The 16,921-nt window shown below is 51.6% G+C and overlaps 2 protein-coding genes across 2 annotated transcripts in view; both read left to right on the forward strand.

Annotated features, from left to right (window-relative positions):
* The window catches only part of LOC109572041 (leukocyte immunoglobulin-like receptor subfamily B member 5), a gene marked incomplete in the record, with an annotated part of 242,862 nt that overhangs the window by 187,155 nt on the left and 38,786 nt on the right, over nt 1-16,921 (forward strand).
* LOC139177235 (leukocyte immunoglobulin-like receptor subfamily A member 5) lies at nt 5,259-8,998 on the forward strand. The gene is made up of 5 exons (XM_070771850.1): nt 5,259-5,529; nt 5,680-5,715; nt 5,888-6,172; nt 6,317-6,619; nt 8,013-8,998. Exons 1-5 carry the CDS (start codon nt 5,496-5,498, stop codon nt 8,204-8,206), a joined length of 852 nt encoding a protein of 283 aa, XP_070627951.1. The 5' UTR covers nt 5,259-5,495; the 3' UTR covers nt 8,207-8,998.

Genomic DNA, 16,921 nt, shown 5'->3' on the forward strand with positions numbered 1-16,921 from the left:
TCCCTGAGGGCGTGGACCACACTCACACATGCTAGGCACAAGGACCAAGTCAGAAAGAGAGAAGGTGTTGCTTTACCGCCATCAGGACACGACGGCAGGTCCTTCAGACTTTAGAAAGGTAAAAGCTTCATCGAAGGACAGTTTTATGCTATTGTAGTAGAAAATGTAGATGACACAGACCAAAAGCCTCAAAAATAAAATTTATCAAAATTATGGACATAAGGATAAACAGAAAATCTGAATTCTCCTATATGTTAAAGTGAACTCTGAGTCCAGAGAGTTTCACAGGTGAATACATCTGAACACGTGGGCACTCATGAAACACACACTCGTACACACACCTACCGAGCTTACACCAGCTTACGCAGAGAGGGGAGAAGGAAGGAAGGGCACACTCCACAAAACATTTCACTGCGCCAGAGAAAGCTGAGACCAAACGGTGACACGGAAACTACAAAATGGGAAAATCTCAGGAAGCTCTTTTTCCCTGGTTTGTTTTCCTAAACAAACATTCACAAAGAGGATTCATCAGTAAATAAAATGGAACACATATCACGCACATGCACGTATTTTTTTTCAAGAATGTGTGGTTGGTTTCATCCACAAAAATCCATCAATACAATTCAAATATTAAAAGAAGAAATTTTAAAACATCATGATAACAGATGAAAAGTTTTCTGATAAAATACACCACCAATTTATAATGAAAAAGTCGTAAGTAGAAGGGAATTTCCTATCATTTATCAAAGCATCTTTTAAAACCTGCACTAGAAATCTATTTTTTATGTTTGTTTATTTATTCATTGTCGCTGTGTGGGCTTTTCTCCAGTTGCAGCGATTTGATCTCTGGTTTCTCTGCCTTTTCTAAAACCAGCTTGAACATCTGGAAGTTCACAGTTCACGTCCTTTGAAGCCTGGCTTGGAGAATTTGGAGGACTACTTTACTAGCGTGTGAGATGAGTGCAATTGTGCGGGAGTTTGAGCATTCTTTGGCATTGCCTTTCTTTGGGATTGGAATGAAAACTGACCTTTTCCAGTCCTGTGGCCACTGCTGAGTTTTCCAACTTTGCTGGCATATCGAGTGCAGCACTTTCACAGCATCATCTTTCATCTTTCAGAATTTGAAATAGCTCAACTGGAATTCCATCATCTCCACTAGCTTTATTCAAAGTGATGCTTCCTAAGGCCCACTTGACTTCACATTCCAGGATGTGTGGCTCTAGGTGAGTGATCACACCACTGTGATTATCTGGGTCATGAAGATCTGTTTTGTACAGTTCTTCTGTGTATTCTTGCCACCTCTTAATATCTTCTGCTTCTGTTAGGTCCATACCATTTCTGTCCTTTATTGTGCCCATCTTTGCATGAAATGTTCCCTTGGTATCTCTCATTTTCTTGAAGAGATCTCTAGTCTTTCCCATTCTGTTCTTTTCCTCTATTTGTTTGCACTGACTGCTGAGGGAAGCTTTTTTAGATCTCCTTGCTATTCTTGGAACTTTGCATTCAGATGGCAATATCTTTCCTTTTCTCCTTTGCTTTTCGCTTCTCTTCTTTTCACAGCTATATGTAAGGCCTCCTCAGACAGCCATTTTTGCATTTCTTTTCCATGGGGATAGTCTTGATCCCTGCTCCTGTACAAAGTCACAAACCTCCATCCAGAATTCATCAGGCACTCTATCAGATCTAGTCCCTTAAATCTATTTCTCACTTCCACTGTATAATCATAAGGGATTTGATTTAGGTCATACCTGAATGGTCTAGTGGTTTTCCCTACTTTCTTCAATTTAAGTCTGAATTTGGTAATAAGGAGTTCATGATCTGAGCCACAGTCAGCTCCTGGTCATGTTTTTACTGACTGTATAGAGCTTCTCCATCTTTGGCTGTGAAGAATATAATCAATCTGATTTTGGTGTTGACCATCTGGTGATGTCCATGTGTAGAGTCTTCTCTTGTGTTGTCGGAAGAGGGTGTTTGCTAGACCAGTGCGTTCTCTTGGCAACACTCTATTAGCCTTTGCCCTGCTTCATTCCGTACTCCAAGGCCAAATTTGCCTGTTACTCCAGGAGTTTCTTGACATCCTATATTTGCATTCCAGTCCCCTATAATGAAAAGGACATATTTTGGGGGGTGTTAGTCCTAAAAGATCTTGAAGGTCTTCATAGAATCGTTCAGCTTCTTCAGCATTACTGGTTGGGACACAGACTTGGATTCCTGTGATACTGAATGGTTTGCCTTGGAAACGAACAGAGATTCTGTCAATTTTGAGATTGCATCCTAGTACTGCATTTCGGACTCTCTTGTTGATCATGATGGCTACTCCATTTCTTCTAAGGGATTCCTGCCCATAGTAGTAGATATAATGGTCATCTGAGTTAGATGACCCGTCCCCTTTAGTTCGCCGATTCCCAGAAAGTCGACGTTCACTCTTGCCATCTCCTATTTGACCACTTCCAATTTGCCTTGATTCATGGACCTAACATTCCAGGTTCCTATGCAATATTGCTCTTTACAGCATCAATTTTGTCAATTATACCACAGTAAAGTTGAAAAGGTTTTCTTTCATTTAATTACACCAGGCACATTGGGAGTTATTCCATTGCTCATTTTAGGCACTTGCTCTCATGCTTAAAATACGTATTTACATTTTTATTTCTGAACCCCTACACATTCTCCTCCTCCTTTACAAAAGACAAAGTTCTAACGGTGCTTCACCTGAACTCTGGGTACTCATATACACGTGTGTGGCATGCGCACGGCTCTGTCCATTCACACGTGCGGGTGTGTTTGTGCGTGCAAGTGTGTGTACTTTTCCAAAGCTCATTTTTGGCCATGCGTTCCTCTCTGTTGCATCTCACTGTCTCTCTGCCATCTCTTAGTATCCCTTTCTGTGTGAAAACAGTCAGTATCTAAGAACTTGCACCTCTGGAAATGCCTTCTCTCACCGTCATTCTCTTTTTAACAAGTTGCTTGAGAACACTCTATTTGGAATCCAGCGTGTGACTCAAGTACTAGGAGAGGAAAACGCTTGTGAAGGTTAAGGGCCCCATGCCCCCAGAGCCCACCTCCTGTCTCAGGACCTGGCGGGTTGAGGCTGAGGCACGGCCCACACCGGGAGGCTGAACCTCCTGGAAGCTGGGGATGTGCTCTGCATGAAGCTCTCACTTCTGCCCCTTGCAAGTACTCCGACTCAGGGGAACTCTTCCTGGTTAATTCCCTGACGGCATGGCTCCAGTATCCTTTAGCGCCCCCTTTTGGTAGGGGGCAGTCTGCTCCCTGTGGGCTGGTCATTCTCTTGATAATCTCCGTTTTCCACAGGAAGTAGTTTCAGGACATTTTTAGGGCCTCAGTCCAGTCCGCCTTGATTTTCCTTTTTTTATTTGAAATTTACTTAAAAGAGAATTAACTGTTTCAAATTGTATAATTCAGCGCGAAATAATTTTTAAATTTAACCTGCAGTTTCTCAGTTTACTATGAAAGGTCAAGATACAGATGTTACTTCCATTTATTTTTACAAATATGTAGTTAATTAACCTATTGTTGACGTCGCTGCGCCACACAGGCTCTCCGTTGCAGGGTGTGTGGTCTTTAGCTCAAGTGTGCGGTGTCTGGATCCCTGGCCGCTGATCCCGCCCAGGCCCCTAAGTATGAGCACCGAGTCTCAGTCAGGAGCCCAGCAGGGCGGCCCTCAGGTGTCACGTGCACATGCATGAGTCCCAGCCCTTCGCAGGTCGGTTCTCATCAGTAAAGGAGGCTCCGTTATTTGCTTCCTCAGCCGTTGCTGTCTGTCGGGAGCATCTTCCCGTCTGACACTTACGACAGATACCACACTGGCCCTCAGCACAGGCCCGCCTCTCCTGAATCTCCCTGTCTGCACTCTGTGTTGCACTCTGGACCATTTCCTCAATGCTATGCTCCGACTTCATACGTGGTCGCTTAGCTGCCTTCTTGGCTGCATGACTTTTTAACGTGTTGAATCTACTGTATTGTTCACGTCGAAAATTTTCACCTCTTTTCAGTGACCACCTGTTCGACAAAATAATCCACATGCTTGCCTCCCTTTATTTTTCTGTGACCATGGTTCCCTCTGTGTGTCCACATGGGTGGAAACCTTACTCTGACCCCGAGATGATCCCTGCTGCCGGGGCCACACCCCGACCTCTCATGCTTTGCTGTGGTTCCCCTCCATTTGGGGAACTTTCTTTCTGCCCTTGTCTGTGGCTACATGTTTCAGAAACACTCTCCAAGCACGTCTCAGTGTTAGAAGGAGAGGAGGCTCTGGGTGGGTACCACACTCACCCCCTTCGGTGCAGTCTCAGCCCGCAGCCCTTCACGTCCACCCTCTCCTGCTGTCACCTTGTCTGGAAATTGACCATGATGACAGCAGCAAGAGCCTGCAGCCCCTCTGAGGGCTGGGGTCGGGACAACAGGCAGAGAAGGAACCTCAGGCGCAGAGAAAGGGCACCACCGCCCCAGGTACATGAGAAGCAGGCACACATTTACAGGAGCATCTGTTTTCCAACAGAGTGAGAGCTCTGACCCCAATCAATACCCCCTAAAGCTTGCAGGTGACGACAAGACTGGGAGGAGACTGTGCCCAAGGACCCCAGGGTCCTGAGGAGGCAGGAAGCACCCAGGGGCTTGTTCCAAGGAAGGTGGGCTGGACGGTGATGCGATACAGAGAGACGCCCCGAAGGGGGCTGCCATGGGGGAAACCCACACCCCGGGGCAGTGGAGGAGTCAGTTTCCTTCCTTATTCCCTGAAGCCTCCTCTGGGCTCTCAGCCACATGGACTCCACTGAGCCCAGGGACACTCTGATCGTTTGTCCCTCATAAAGAGCAGATTTGTGGACACAGAGGGGAAGGAGAGGGTGGGACGAATGGAGAGAGTAGCATGGAAATGCGCACACCAGCGCGTGTAAAACAGACCACGCGGGAATGTGCCCTGTGACTCAGTGAGCTCACACAGGGCTCTGTACAACCCAGAGGGGAGGGAGGTTCTAGAGGGAGGGCATGTGACACACACGGCCGATCCATGCTGATGTATGGCAGAACCAGCACCATATTGTAAAGTAATGATCCAGCAATTTAAAAAAAAAGTGTGTCTCTGGGTATCTGAGCCCTGTGGGCAGCAAGAGACAGCATCCTCCCCAAAGCATCTCCAGCGCCTGCAGACCCTGTCCATGGAGAGGACCCCCGGGGACCTGCTGATGGGCGGGCAGAGGAGGAAGCAGACCCCGAGGGGAGGCTCTCAGAGGGAAGGACATGCCCTGCTTGACCACACCTGAAACGGGTGTCTCAGGAACACACTGGGACTGTCACAGGAACAACGCCCGGCTTTCAAGAAGAGGCTGTTCCCCTTCCTGTGGGGACACTGATGTGACAGCCACGTGACAGGAAGCCCCAGTCCCGGAGAGGACACACCCTGTGGTCTGTCTGTCCGGAGGACACCCAGGTCTCTTCCATCCTCACAGCCTGGACCGCAGGGAAGAGACGCCATGGCCCCCGCGCTCCCTGCTCTGCTCTGCCTTGGTGAGATGGGAGGGGCAGGGGGAGCCCTGGTCTGGAGGGACCTCCAGACAGCCTGCTCCATCAGGGGACCCCAGGGCCCAGGAGACTCCCGGGGTGGAGAGCCGCTGCTCAGGGCTGAGGGCACACCTCTCACAGGGCGCTCTCTTCCAGGGCTGAGTGTGGGCCTGAGGAACCAGGTGCAGGCCGGTGAGTCTGTCCCAGGGCCCAGCTCCCTCCTCTCGTGGGGACAAGGTCACCCCCAGGCCGTGGGCATGGGGAGGGCAGCTCGGGGCTCACGGAGGGGGAGTCTGGGAGGCCTGGGCTGAGAGCCGGCACCTGGGGGAGATGCCTGGTGAGCCCGCCTCTGATTTCCTTCCAGGGACCCTCCCCAAACCCACCATCTGGGCTGAGCCAGGCTCTGTGGTCTCCTGGGGGAGCCCCGTGATCATCTGGTGTCAGGGTCCCCCGGGGGCCCAGGAGTTCCATCTGGATAAAGAGGGAAACTCAGTTTTCTGGGACAGACAGAAACCCCCAGGTCCCGGGGACAAGGCCAGGTTCTCCATCCAATACATGAGAGAGGACCACGCAGGGAGCTATAAGTGCTACTACAGCACCCCCACTGGCTGGTCAGAGCGCAGTGACCCCCTGGAGCTGGTGGTGACAGGTGAGGGACTCTCGGGGGCCTCGGGCTCTGCCCTCGGGAGGGCATCTGCTCTCAGGGGCTGTCCCTCTCACAGCCCAGCCCTGGGGAGGGGAGGGGAGGCGAGGGTGGGGGCCCCACGGAACCAGCTGCCTCCTTCTCTCCTAGGACCCTACGGCAAACCCAGCCTCTCAGCCCTGCCGAGCCCTGTAGTGATGTCGGGAGGGAATGTGACCCTCCAGTGTGGCTCCCGTCGGGGATTTAACAGATTCCTTCTAACCAAGGAAGGAGAAGACGAGTCCTCTCGGGCCCTGGATGGACAGCGAATGCTCGACGGGCAGACCCAGGCCCTGTTCCCCGTGGGCCCCGTGACCCCCGGGCATGGGTGGACGTTCAGATGCTACGGCTTTTACAGGGACACCCCCCGGGTGTGGTCAGCCCCCAGCGACCCCCTGGAGCTCCTGGTCTCAGGTGAGGAATCCCGTCCTGACCCCATACATTTGTGCAGACAAGACAACGTACTGGGGTCTCTGCTCCCAGGGGAGCCCCTGTGAGAGGCTGGGGAGAAGAGCATGGGGCTCACAGGACAGACAGACAGACTGAGACGCGGCGAGGCCTGGGGCCGGGCCGGGAGAGGGGGTCCACGGGGGAAGTGGTCCCTACAACCCAGCGTCTGCGCTCCAAGGACCAAGCCGGGCGGTACCAGGCCGAGTTCTCCTTGAGCCCTGTGACCTCAGCCCACGGGGGCACCTACAGGTGCTACGGCTCACTCAGCACAGACCCCTACCTGCTGTCACAGCCCAGTGAGCCCCTGGCGCTCGTGGTCTCAGGTGAGGCCCAGTCTGTCCGTCTCACTCAGCAGCTCGGGGCTCTGCCCTGGGAGCGCAGGGCGGTGGTGGAGGAGGGGGCGCTGAGGGAGGGCCCCGGAGCTCGCGCCCCGTCCCTTCCTCCCACACTGGGGTCTCGGAGGGGCAGGTGGGCAGTGGGAGGGTCTAGGGCAGGCCACAGGGCTGTGCAGGGCAGAGGTTGGTGAGGTGGGGTCCCCGGGTCAGCCCGGCATAAGCCTTCCTGGGCTCATTCCCAGGACCCAGTCTCCCAGCCACAGACCCAGATCCGAACCTGGGGAGTCTCGGGGCTCTCTGCTTAGGGGAGACAGCCCACCCCAGGGCATTTTAACATTCTCTGGGAGGACAAGGCCCCTCAGATCGTCAAGGGGCGGCGGGGAGTCAGGCAGAGATGGCGCCAGAGCCACAGGCTGCAGGGGCCTGAGGCTGCTGGATGGGGTTCAGTCTGTGGAGAAGCAGGTCCGCCCCCACCACATCCTGCCCCCGGAGGCTACAGGGATCACCTCCTCCCGCGGGCAGAGTCCAGCTGGCAGACACAGAGGGCTGAGTGAGTGTCTGTAGGGGGAGGTGGATACGTGGGAGCCACGGTTGGGTCCCACCCCGGGACCCCACAGACCACTGATCAGGGGCGGGGTCCCACCCCAGGACCCTGCAAACACCACTCAGGGGCGGGCCCCACCCCGGGACCCCACAGACCACTGCTCAGGGGAGGGCCCCACCCCACCCTGTGCTGTCCGAGCTCCTTCAGCTCAGGGTCCTGACAGGAACGACTGAGACAGTAAGATAGAGAGACCCCAGGAGTCTCCCGAGGAGGACACGGCCCACCCACAGCCTCCCTTCAAGACACTCGGGCTCGGCTGATACCCTCCCCCAGCACCGCTGTCAGACCAGCGAGTGTGAACAAGGACAGCGTCCCTGTCAGGTTGGGCTCGGGGCCGTGTCTTCTCACGGGAGGCGGGTGCCCTGGGCACACACAGTGGGTAACGGGGCCGGCGCTGACCTGTGCACCCTCACCCCAGACTACACGGTGCAGAATCTCACCCGGATGGGCCTCGCAGCTTCGGTCCTGCTGCTCCTCGGGATCCTTCTCTGCCAGGCTCGGCACGACCACGGAGGAGCCCGAGACGCAGCCGGAGCTGAGCAACGGGACCCAACACAGCCCAGAGTGCAGGAGCCTGGGACGCGAGCTTCTGGTGTAGGAGCTTCTGGATGAGCCTCTGACCCTGGGGGAGAGATGAGCCGCAGGGTGGGAGGAGGCCCAGGCGGGTCGGCCTCTGCTCACCGGGCCCCTCCCTCCTGGGGAGGATGCCCCGGCTCCCGGCTGCTCTCACCCCTGGCCCGAGGCGCATCCCACATGGCAGGGGTGGGTCCTCACCCTGCATGCCCGCAGGCTCTGTCCACTCACATGGAGGACGTGAGCCTCATTGTTCATGCCCGCCGTCTCTGGTGTGCGCAATGACGTCCATCTCTTCTCAGAAACAGAATGCTGTTAAAGTAACTGAATAAATGGGTTAAATGGGGCCCTGTTTGGAACAGTTGGATCCTAAACTCTTCCCTGAGCCCCCTCTGGACCCTGCATGCCCCTCCTCCTTGTCTGAGGACACCCGCTGTAGTCTCTCCAGAAACACTGTCAGTGTGAAGGGACACCCTGGCGTTTGAAGTGACCATCAGGGCTACACTGGTAAATGAGCTCAGGAATATATCGTTTTGTAAAGAGCCCTGATATGGGGTTTCCCTGGTGGTGAAGAATCTGCCAGCCAATGCAAGAGACACGGGTTCAATCCGTGATCCTGAAGACCCCACACGCCAGGGAGCAACTGAATCCATGAGCCGCAGCGACAGAGGCTGGCACGTCCTGGAGCCCGCACACCACCAGAGACGCCAGTGCTGCAGAAGCCCAGACACCAAAGCGAGGGAACAGCCCCACTCACATAACCAGACACACCCCCGCAGCAACACAGACCCAGCATAGACAAAATCATCAGGCAATAAATGCTTAAAGGGCCCAGTGTGAACTGTGTGTCTCTTTGGGGCCAACGCACTCTGTGGCCAACCTCAAGGAGCCTGGGTGAACGCGCTGAAGGCCGGGTGGGAAGGAAGGAGCAGGTGGACTTTCCTACAGGCCGAGTCTGGTGCAGCCAGCCCCCACTGATGGCCCCATGGGCACAGATGTGTCCTTCTCATTACAATCACATAGGATCATCTCCACCTCAGTTTTATGCCCCAGGGACCCTGAAATGAGATGCCCACCTCCTAGTTCATCTGTAAGAGAGGGAAAGAGAAAACCATGGAGGAGACAAGGCTGACTCTGACGAATCCCAGCACATCACGGGCAGGGGTACTCATCACCGTGGTCAATCTGGAGAGTCGACAGCAACTCTCAGTTAAAGGGAAGAGACACAGCGCTGGCCCACAGTTGTATAACCCAGAGGAAGATGCGTGCACAGCCATGCGTGTACAAGGAGAAAAAGGACACGTGGGTTGTTCACAGTAGAAAAAGTTACAGAAATCACTTTCACCAAAATGAATGGTTTGGTGTGTATATATGCGACAGAATTTTATACAAAAAATGCACAAAGCTGGACTGCTACAGGAACACAGGTCAGTTTTCAAGCATGATGGTGAATAAGTGAAACACGACCGTAGGAGTCCAGTGCATCACATCAAATTCAAAAGGCAACAACGTGGGACTCAATACACAAAATAAGAACTGAGACGGGAGGAACAAGAGCTGCTACCGGGTTTCCCTGGTGGCTTGGCGGATAAGAATCCAGCCGCCAACGCAGGGGACGCGGGTTCCATCCCTGCTGCGAGAAGATCCCGCTCAGGCTGCAAATGCTGAGCCCGCGGGCCCAAAGCCGTGCCCTGCGACAAGACACGTCACCAAAGCGAGGAGCCCAGGCACCGCAGAGAAGGGAAAACCCTCCTGTGCTCAGCTAAATGGGAGGAAAGGCCCTGGGCAGCGAGGAAGACCCAGCACCATCCTCTGTCGCTCAGGCCTGTCTGACTCTGTGACCGCATGGACTGTAGCCCACCAGGCTCCTCTAGGCAGCGAGGAAGACCCAGCACCATCTGTCCCTCAGGCGTGTCTGACTCTGTGCGACCACATGGACTGAGGCCACCAGGCTCCTGTGTCCATGAGATTCTCTTACTGGAGTGGGTTGCATTGCCCTCCTCCAGGGGATCTTCCCCACCAAGGGATCAAACTCAGGTTTCCCAAGTAGCAGGCAGATTCTTTACCATCTGAGCCACCAGGGAAGTCCAGCACAGCCAAAACTAATAAATTTTTTAAAAAATGATACCTCAGAGATACAAAAGTTTATAAGAGAGTACTAAGAACCACGGTGTGCTCAGCCATCCGACAGCAAACCTGGAAGACATGCACGAGTCTCTAGAGACACACAGCCCACCAGAACGGAGGCAAGAAGACCCAGACAGCCTGAACAGACCGGCCAATGGAAGCGACACAGAATCTGTAATAACACCAATTGAAACTCCATGCAAACCAGAGGCCAGAACTGGATGGCTTCACGGAGGACTTCTACCAAACTGACAAAGAGGAACTTATATGACCCTCTTCACACTCTCCCAGGAGACTGAAGAGGACGAAACACTCCCAAAGTCCTTCTATGAGCCACCGTCACGCCGATACCTAAACCAGACAAAGACACAACCAAAAAAGAAGTTACAGAACAGAGCGCTTTATGAACATAAACGCAAAATGGGCAACAAAATATTAGCTAACCGAATTCAACAACACACAAAAAGAATCACACGCCATGATCAACTTGGATTCATACCAGAGTCACAAGGATAATTCAACATGTGCAAATCGATCAATGTAAGTCACCACATTAACAAGAGAAAAGACAAAACAACATGCTCGTCTTAACAGGTTCAGAGAAAGCACTGATAAAATGCAACATCCATTCATCATAAAAGGTGTCGCCAAAGTGAGTACAGAGGGAAGACATCTCAACGTAATAAAACCGACTTATGACAAGCACACAGTCAACACAGTCCTCAGAGGTAACAAGTGGAAAGCCTTTCTAGAACTCTGGGACAAGGTAAGGACACCCACTCTCACCATTTGTGTTCAACATACCACTGGAAGTCCTAGTCATAGCAATCAGGCAAGAAAAAAAAAAAGGATTCAACTTGGGGCAGGAAGGAGGCAAAACTGTCCCTGTATGCAGATGACGTGATACTGCATTTACAAAACCCTGAAGACTGCACACACAAACTGCAGAACCGAGGGAGGGGGCACCTGGTCTGGGGAGTGGGCAGGTGGGTTGTCTGGGTCTGCAGTCTCTTCGTGTGTGTGTGTGTGTGTGTGTGTGTCTGTGTGCCCGCGCTTGTGCTCAGTCATGTCCAACTCTTTGTGACTCCACAGACAGTAGCCTGCCAGGCTGGTCTGGGCATGGATTCTCCAGGTAAGAATACTGAGGTGGGCTTCCATGTCCTTCTCCAGGGGATCTTCCCCACCCAGGGATCAAACGTGAGTCTCTGCACGTCCTGTGCTGGCAGGCAGATTCTTTACCACTGAGCCGCCTGGGGAGCCCGAGTGCAGCCTACCATCACTCCGTTTCTCTCATTCAAAAACAGCGCAAGATACCTGCTTACTCTTCTCGGTTTTCCCTGTGTATGTGGACTATCAGGGCTTCCCAGGGGGCACTAGGGGTGAAGAGCCCCCTGCCAGTGCAGGAGACGTAAGAGACTTGGGTTCAATCCCCGGGTGGGGAAGATCCCCTGGAGGAGGTCATGGCCACCCCCTCCAGTATTCCTGCCTGGTGAATCCCGTGCACAGAGGGGCGTGGCAGTCTACAGGCCGTGGGGTCGCAAAGAGCCAGACGTGGCTGTAGTGACTGAGCACGCACACTAGTTAACTATCGTTTCTGTTTTCCATTTCTGGCCTCACTGTGACACATTTCAGAAATTTTAATCAGCGCTTTAAGCAAGATGGCAGATCGGGAAGTCCCAGCCCTCATCTCGCACGGAAACACTTATAAACCGGGATTATTTGGGCCTAATGACCTTTAAGCAAGCTGAAGAATCCAGCTAGTGAGCTGCAACACCTTGGATGAGCAAAAAAAGCAAGAAGAACCACTTCAAAAGGATAAACGGAGGAGGTTCTGTTTCCCTGTCTCCCCTCCCACAAGCTGGCAGAGCTCAGCGCTGAGAGGACCCTCCTTGGGCCCAGGCCCCTCCTCCTCAGGAGGACAGTGGATACAGCCGCGCCACGTCCCCAGGCTCCAGGCCGCTGCCTCAGAGACCGCCTCGCTGCTCAGCTCACGAGAGCACCAGGCCACAGACACACTTGGGGCCACAAAGCAGGAAGAGAAGGGACGGGGCTCTGTGCGGCCGGCTCCGCCTCGGGGCTTAGAGGAGCACGGGGTCCTCAGACTTCTCCTTCAGGGCAGGGGCACAACGGGGCGGGGGCACAGCATCGTTCCCCGGACGGGAGTGTGGGGGAGCCTCATGTCCACAGAGCACGTCTCCGAGGTCCAGAATCTCTAACTGGGCTGGGGGCAAAATCCCACCATATATCCAAGAGGAGGCGGCTGCTTCTCCCAGCGCACAGACAGCAAAGCAGAGCCACAAGAAACACTGAGAATCGGGAACCATGACTCTGCCCAGGGAAGCAGAGAAATGGCAAGAAAACGGGAGATCTATGAGCTCCCTTATCATGGAAAACAGTTGTCCCGAAGCAGCTCAGTGAATTGATCTTCCACAAGGTGCCAAGAACAGAGAATGGTAAAGGACACTGCCTTCAATAAACGGTGCTGGAAGAGCTGCTTCTGCTGTTGCTGCTGCTAAGTTGCTTCAGTTGTGTCCGACTCTGTGCAACCCCATAGACGGCAGCCTGCCAGGCTCCCCCGTCGCTGGGATTCTCCAGGCAAGAACACTGGAAGGGGCTGCCATTTCCTTCTTCAATGCATGAAAGTGAAATGTGAAAGTGAAGTCGCTCAGTCGTGTCTGACTCTATGCGACCCCATGGACTGCAGCCTACCAGGCTCCTCCGTCCATGGGATGCTCCAGGCCATAGTACTGGAATGGGGTGCCGTGGCCTTCTCCTGCTGGAAGAGGTAGATAACAGTAATTGTCTTAAAGAGCTTCAGTGAACTGATCTTCCACTGGGGTGCCCAGAACACAATGGGAAAATCCCTTCAATAAACGGTGCTGGAAGAGCCAGATGACAGCAGGCAGGAGGGTGAAGCTGGACCCTCAGCTCAAACTATAAGTGAAATCATCTCAAAACGCAGCAGAGACACAGGGCCTGGAACCATGAAAGAACAAGAGGAAGACACAGGGGGCGCGTCGTGACATGGTGTGGACAAGGGTTCTTTGGATACGACACCCAAAGCACAGGCAGCAAAGACAGAACCAGACCAGGGGGAGTCCGGTAAATAAAACCCACACAACAAAGGAAACAGTCACAGGAAAGGCAATGGGTGCAATGGGAGAAGATGTGTGCAAACCACACATCTGATAAGGAGCTACTTCTCAAATATACAAGGAGCTCACACAAGTCAACCCAAAGTAACACCAACCCGGTTTTTAAATGGGCACAGGACCTGAACAGGTATCTCTCAAAAGACGACGTCCAAATGACCAAACGGGAAATGGAAAGGCGCTCAACATCCACCAGTCCTCAGGAGAGCACACGCCAGAGCCAGTGAGATGTCACTGCACGTGTTACACACACTCGACTCCCAGGAAAAAGACAGGTGGTGCCAAAATGCAGAGGGAAGAGAACCTTGTGCATGGTGGTTGGGAAGGCATCGGTGCAGCCACCGTGGAAAGCAGTGTGGAGTTTCCTTAAGAAACTAAAAGCAGAACTACCACATGACCCAGCAATTCCACTCCGGGGTACGTATCCAAAGAAGAGGAAGCAAGGACCTCACAGATGTATCTGCACTCCTGTGTTCTGCAGTGTTGTTCCCAGTAGCAGGATGCGGCCACAACCTGGATGTCTGTCGATAGATAAATGCACAAAGAAAATGCCAGACACACACACACACACACACACACACACACACACACACACACACACAGTGGAGTCTCACTCAGCCTTTTAACTAAGGAAATCCTCCTTTTGAGACAACATGGGTGAAACCGGAGGACATTAAGCCGAGTAAAGTAAGCCAGACACAGGCAGGCAAACGCAGCAGGAGCTCACTAACCTGTGGAATCTAAAACAGATTCGGAGAGACGGAGGAGAACGTAGTCCCCAGAGGCTGGGAAGGGGATAACGGGGAGGTGCTGGTCACGGGGAACAAAGTTTCAGGGATGCCGACCATAAGTTCTGGACACCTGATGTGCAGCGATGTGACTAGAGCTGACCGAACTCTACTGTAGACTCAATCCCGCTCAGAGTGTAGCCCGGAAGTGTCCTCAGCAGACCCGCAGACCAAGGTGAACTACGGGAGCTGATGGACACACTAACTATAATTGGCATGACGGCGGTACTTATTTCACAGCATAGACAGAAGTCACAACGTCAAGCTGTGCATGTGGAACAGATACAATTTTTGTCAATTCAGTGCAGTTCAGTTCAGTCACTCAGTCGTGTCTGACTCTTTGTGACCCCATGGATCGCAGCAGGCCAGTCCTCCCTGTCCATCAGCACTCCCGGAGTTTACCCAAACTCATGTCCATTGAGTCCGTGATGCATCCAACCATCTCATCCTCTGTAGTCCCCTTCTCCTCCTGCCCTCAATCTTTCCCAGCATCAGGATCTTTTCCAATGAGTCAGCTCTTTGCATTAGGTGGCCAAACTATTGGAGTTTCAGCTTTAGCATCAGTTCTTCCAATGAACACCCAGGACTGATCTCCTTCAGAATGGACTGGTTGGACCTCCTTGCAGTCCAAGGGACTCTCAAGAGTCTTCTCCAACACCACAGTTCAAAAGCATCAATTCTTCGGCACTCAGCTTTCTTCAGAGTCCAACTGTCACATCCATACATGACCACTGGAAAAACCATAGCCTTGACTAGACCGACCTTTGTTGGCAAAGTAATGTCTCTGCTTTTGAATATGCTACCTAGGTTGGTCATAACTTTCCTTCCAAGGAGTAAGCGTCTTTTAATTTCATGGCTTCAATCACCATCTGCAGTGATTTTGGAGCCCAAAAAATAAAGTCTGACCCTGTTTCCACTGTTTCCCCATCTATTCCCCATGAAGTGATGGGACCAGATGCCATGATCGTAGTTTTCTGAATGTTGACCTTAAAGCCAACTGTTTCACTCTCCTCTTTCACTTTCATCAAGAGGCTTTTTAGTTCCTCTTTACTTTCTGCCATAAGGGTGGTGTCGTCTGCATATCTGAGATCATTGATATTTCTCCCAGCAATCACGATTCCAGCTTGTTTCATCCAGTCCAGGGTTTCTCATGATGTACTCTGCATATAAGTTAATTAAGCAGGGTGACAATATACAGCCTTGACATACTCCTTTTCCTATTTGGAACCAGTCTGTTGTTCCATGTCCAGTTCTAACTGCTGCTTCCTGACCTGCATACAGGTTTCTCAAGAGACAGGTCAGATGATATGGTATTCTCATCTCTTTCAGAATTTTCCACATTTTATTGTGATCCACACAGTCAAAGGCTTTGGCATAGTCAATAAAGCAGAAATAGATGGTTTTTCTGGAACTCTCTTGCTTTTTCAATGATCCAGCGAATGCTGGCAACTTGATCTCTGGTTTCTCTGCCTTTTCTAAAATCAGCTTGAACATCTGGAAGTTCATTGTTCACGTACTTTGAAGCCTGGCTTGGAGAATTTGGAGCACTTCTTTACTAGTGTGTGAGATGACTGCAATTGTGCGGGAGTTTGAGCATTCTTTGGTATTGCCTTTCTTTGGGATTGGAATGAAAACTGACCTTTTCCAGTCCTGTGGCCACTGCCGAGTTTTCCAACTTTGCTGGCATATTGAGTGCAGCACTTTCACAGCATCATCTTTCAGGATTTGGAATAGCTGAACTGGAATTCTATCACCTCCACTAGCTTTGTTTGTAGTGATGCTTCCTAAGGCCCACTTCACTTCACATTCCAGGATGTGTGGCTCTAGGTGAGTGATCACACCATCATGACTATCTGAGTCATGAAGATCTGTTTTGTACAGGTCTTCTGTATATTCTTGCCACCTCTTAATATCTTCTGCTTCTGTTAGGTCCATACCATTTCTGTCCTTTATTGTGCCCATCTTTGCATGAAATGCCCCTTGGTATCTCTAATTTTCTTAAAGAGATCTCTAGTCTTTTCCATTATGTTGTTTTCCTCTATTTGTTTGCACTGATTGCTGAGGAAGGCTTTTTTAGCTCTCCTTGCTATTTTTTGGAACTTTGCATTCAGATGGGAATATCTTTCCTTTTCTCCTTTGCTTTTCACTTCTCTTTTCACAGCTATTTGTAAGGCCTCCTCAGACAGCCATTTTGCTTTTTTGCATTTCTTTTCCATGGGGATGGTCTTAATCCCTGTCTCCTGTACAAAGTCATGAACCTCAGTCCATAGTTCATCACGCAGTCTGTCTATCAGATCTAGTCCCTTAAATCTATTTTTCACTTCCACTGTATAATCATAAGGGATTTGATTTAGGTCATACCTGAATGGTCTAGTGGTTTTCCCTACTTTCTTCAATTTAAGTCTGAATTTGGCAATAAGGAGTTCATGATCTGAGCCACAGTCAGCTCCTGATCTTGTTTTTGCTGACTGTATAGAGCTTCTCCATCTTTGGCTGCAAAGAATATAATCAACCTGATTTTGGTGTTGACCATCTGGTGATGTCCATGTGTAGAGTCTTCTCTTGTGTTGTTGGAAGAGGGTGTTTGCTATGATCAATGCTTTCTCTTGGCAAAACTCTATTAGCTGTTGCCCTGCTTCATTCTGTACTCCAAGGCCAAATTTGCCTGTTACTCCAGGAGTTTCTTG

Source organism: Bos indicus, chromosome 18 (genome assembly GCF_029378745.1).
Source record: "Bos indicus isolate NIAB-ARS_2022 breed Sahiwal x Tharparkar chromosome 18, NIAB-ARS_B.indTharparkar_mat_pri_1.0, whole genome shotgun sequence".
Lineage (NCBI taxonomy): Eukaryota > Metazoa > Chordata > Mammalia > Artiodactyla > Bovidae > Bos > Bos indicus.

Bases quoted from the DNA above. Each gene is read 5' to 3' on its own strand.
- LOC139177235 (XM_070771850.1), top strand. From the start codon at position 5,496: ATGGCCCCCGCGCTCCCTGCTCTGCTCTGCCTTG. The intron at 5,530-5,679 runs GTGAGATGGGAG...GCTCTCTTCCAG, and splicing joins CCCTGCTCTGCTCTGCCTTG to GGCTGAGTGTGGGCCTGAGG. The intron at 6,620-8,012 runs GTGAGGAATCCC...CCCTCACCCCAG, and splicing joins CCTGGAGCTCCTGGTCTCAG to ACTACACGGTGCAGAATCTC.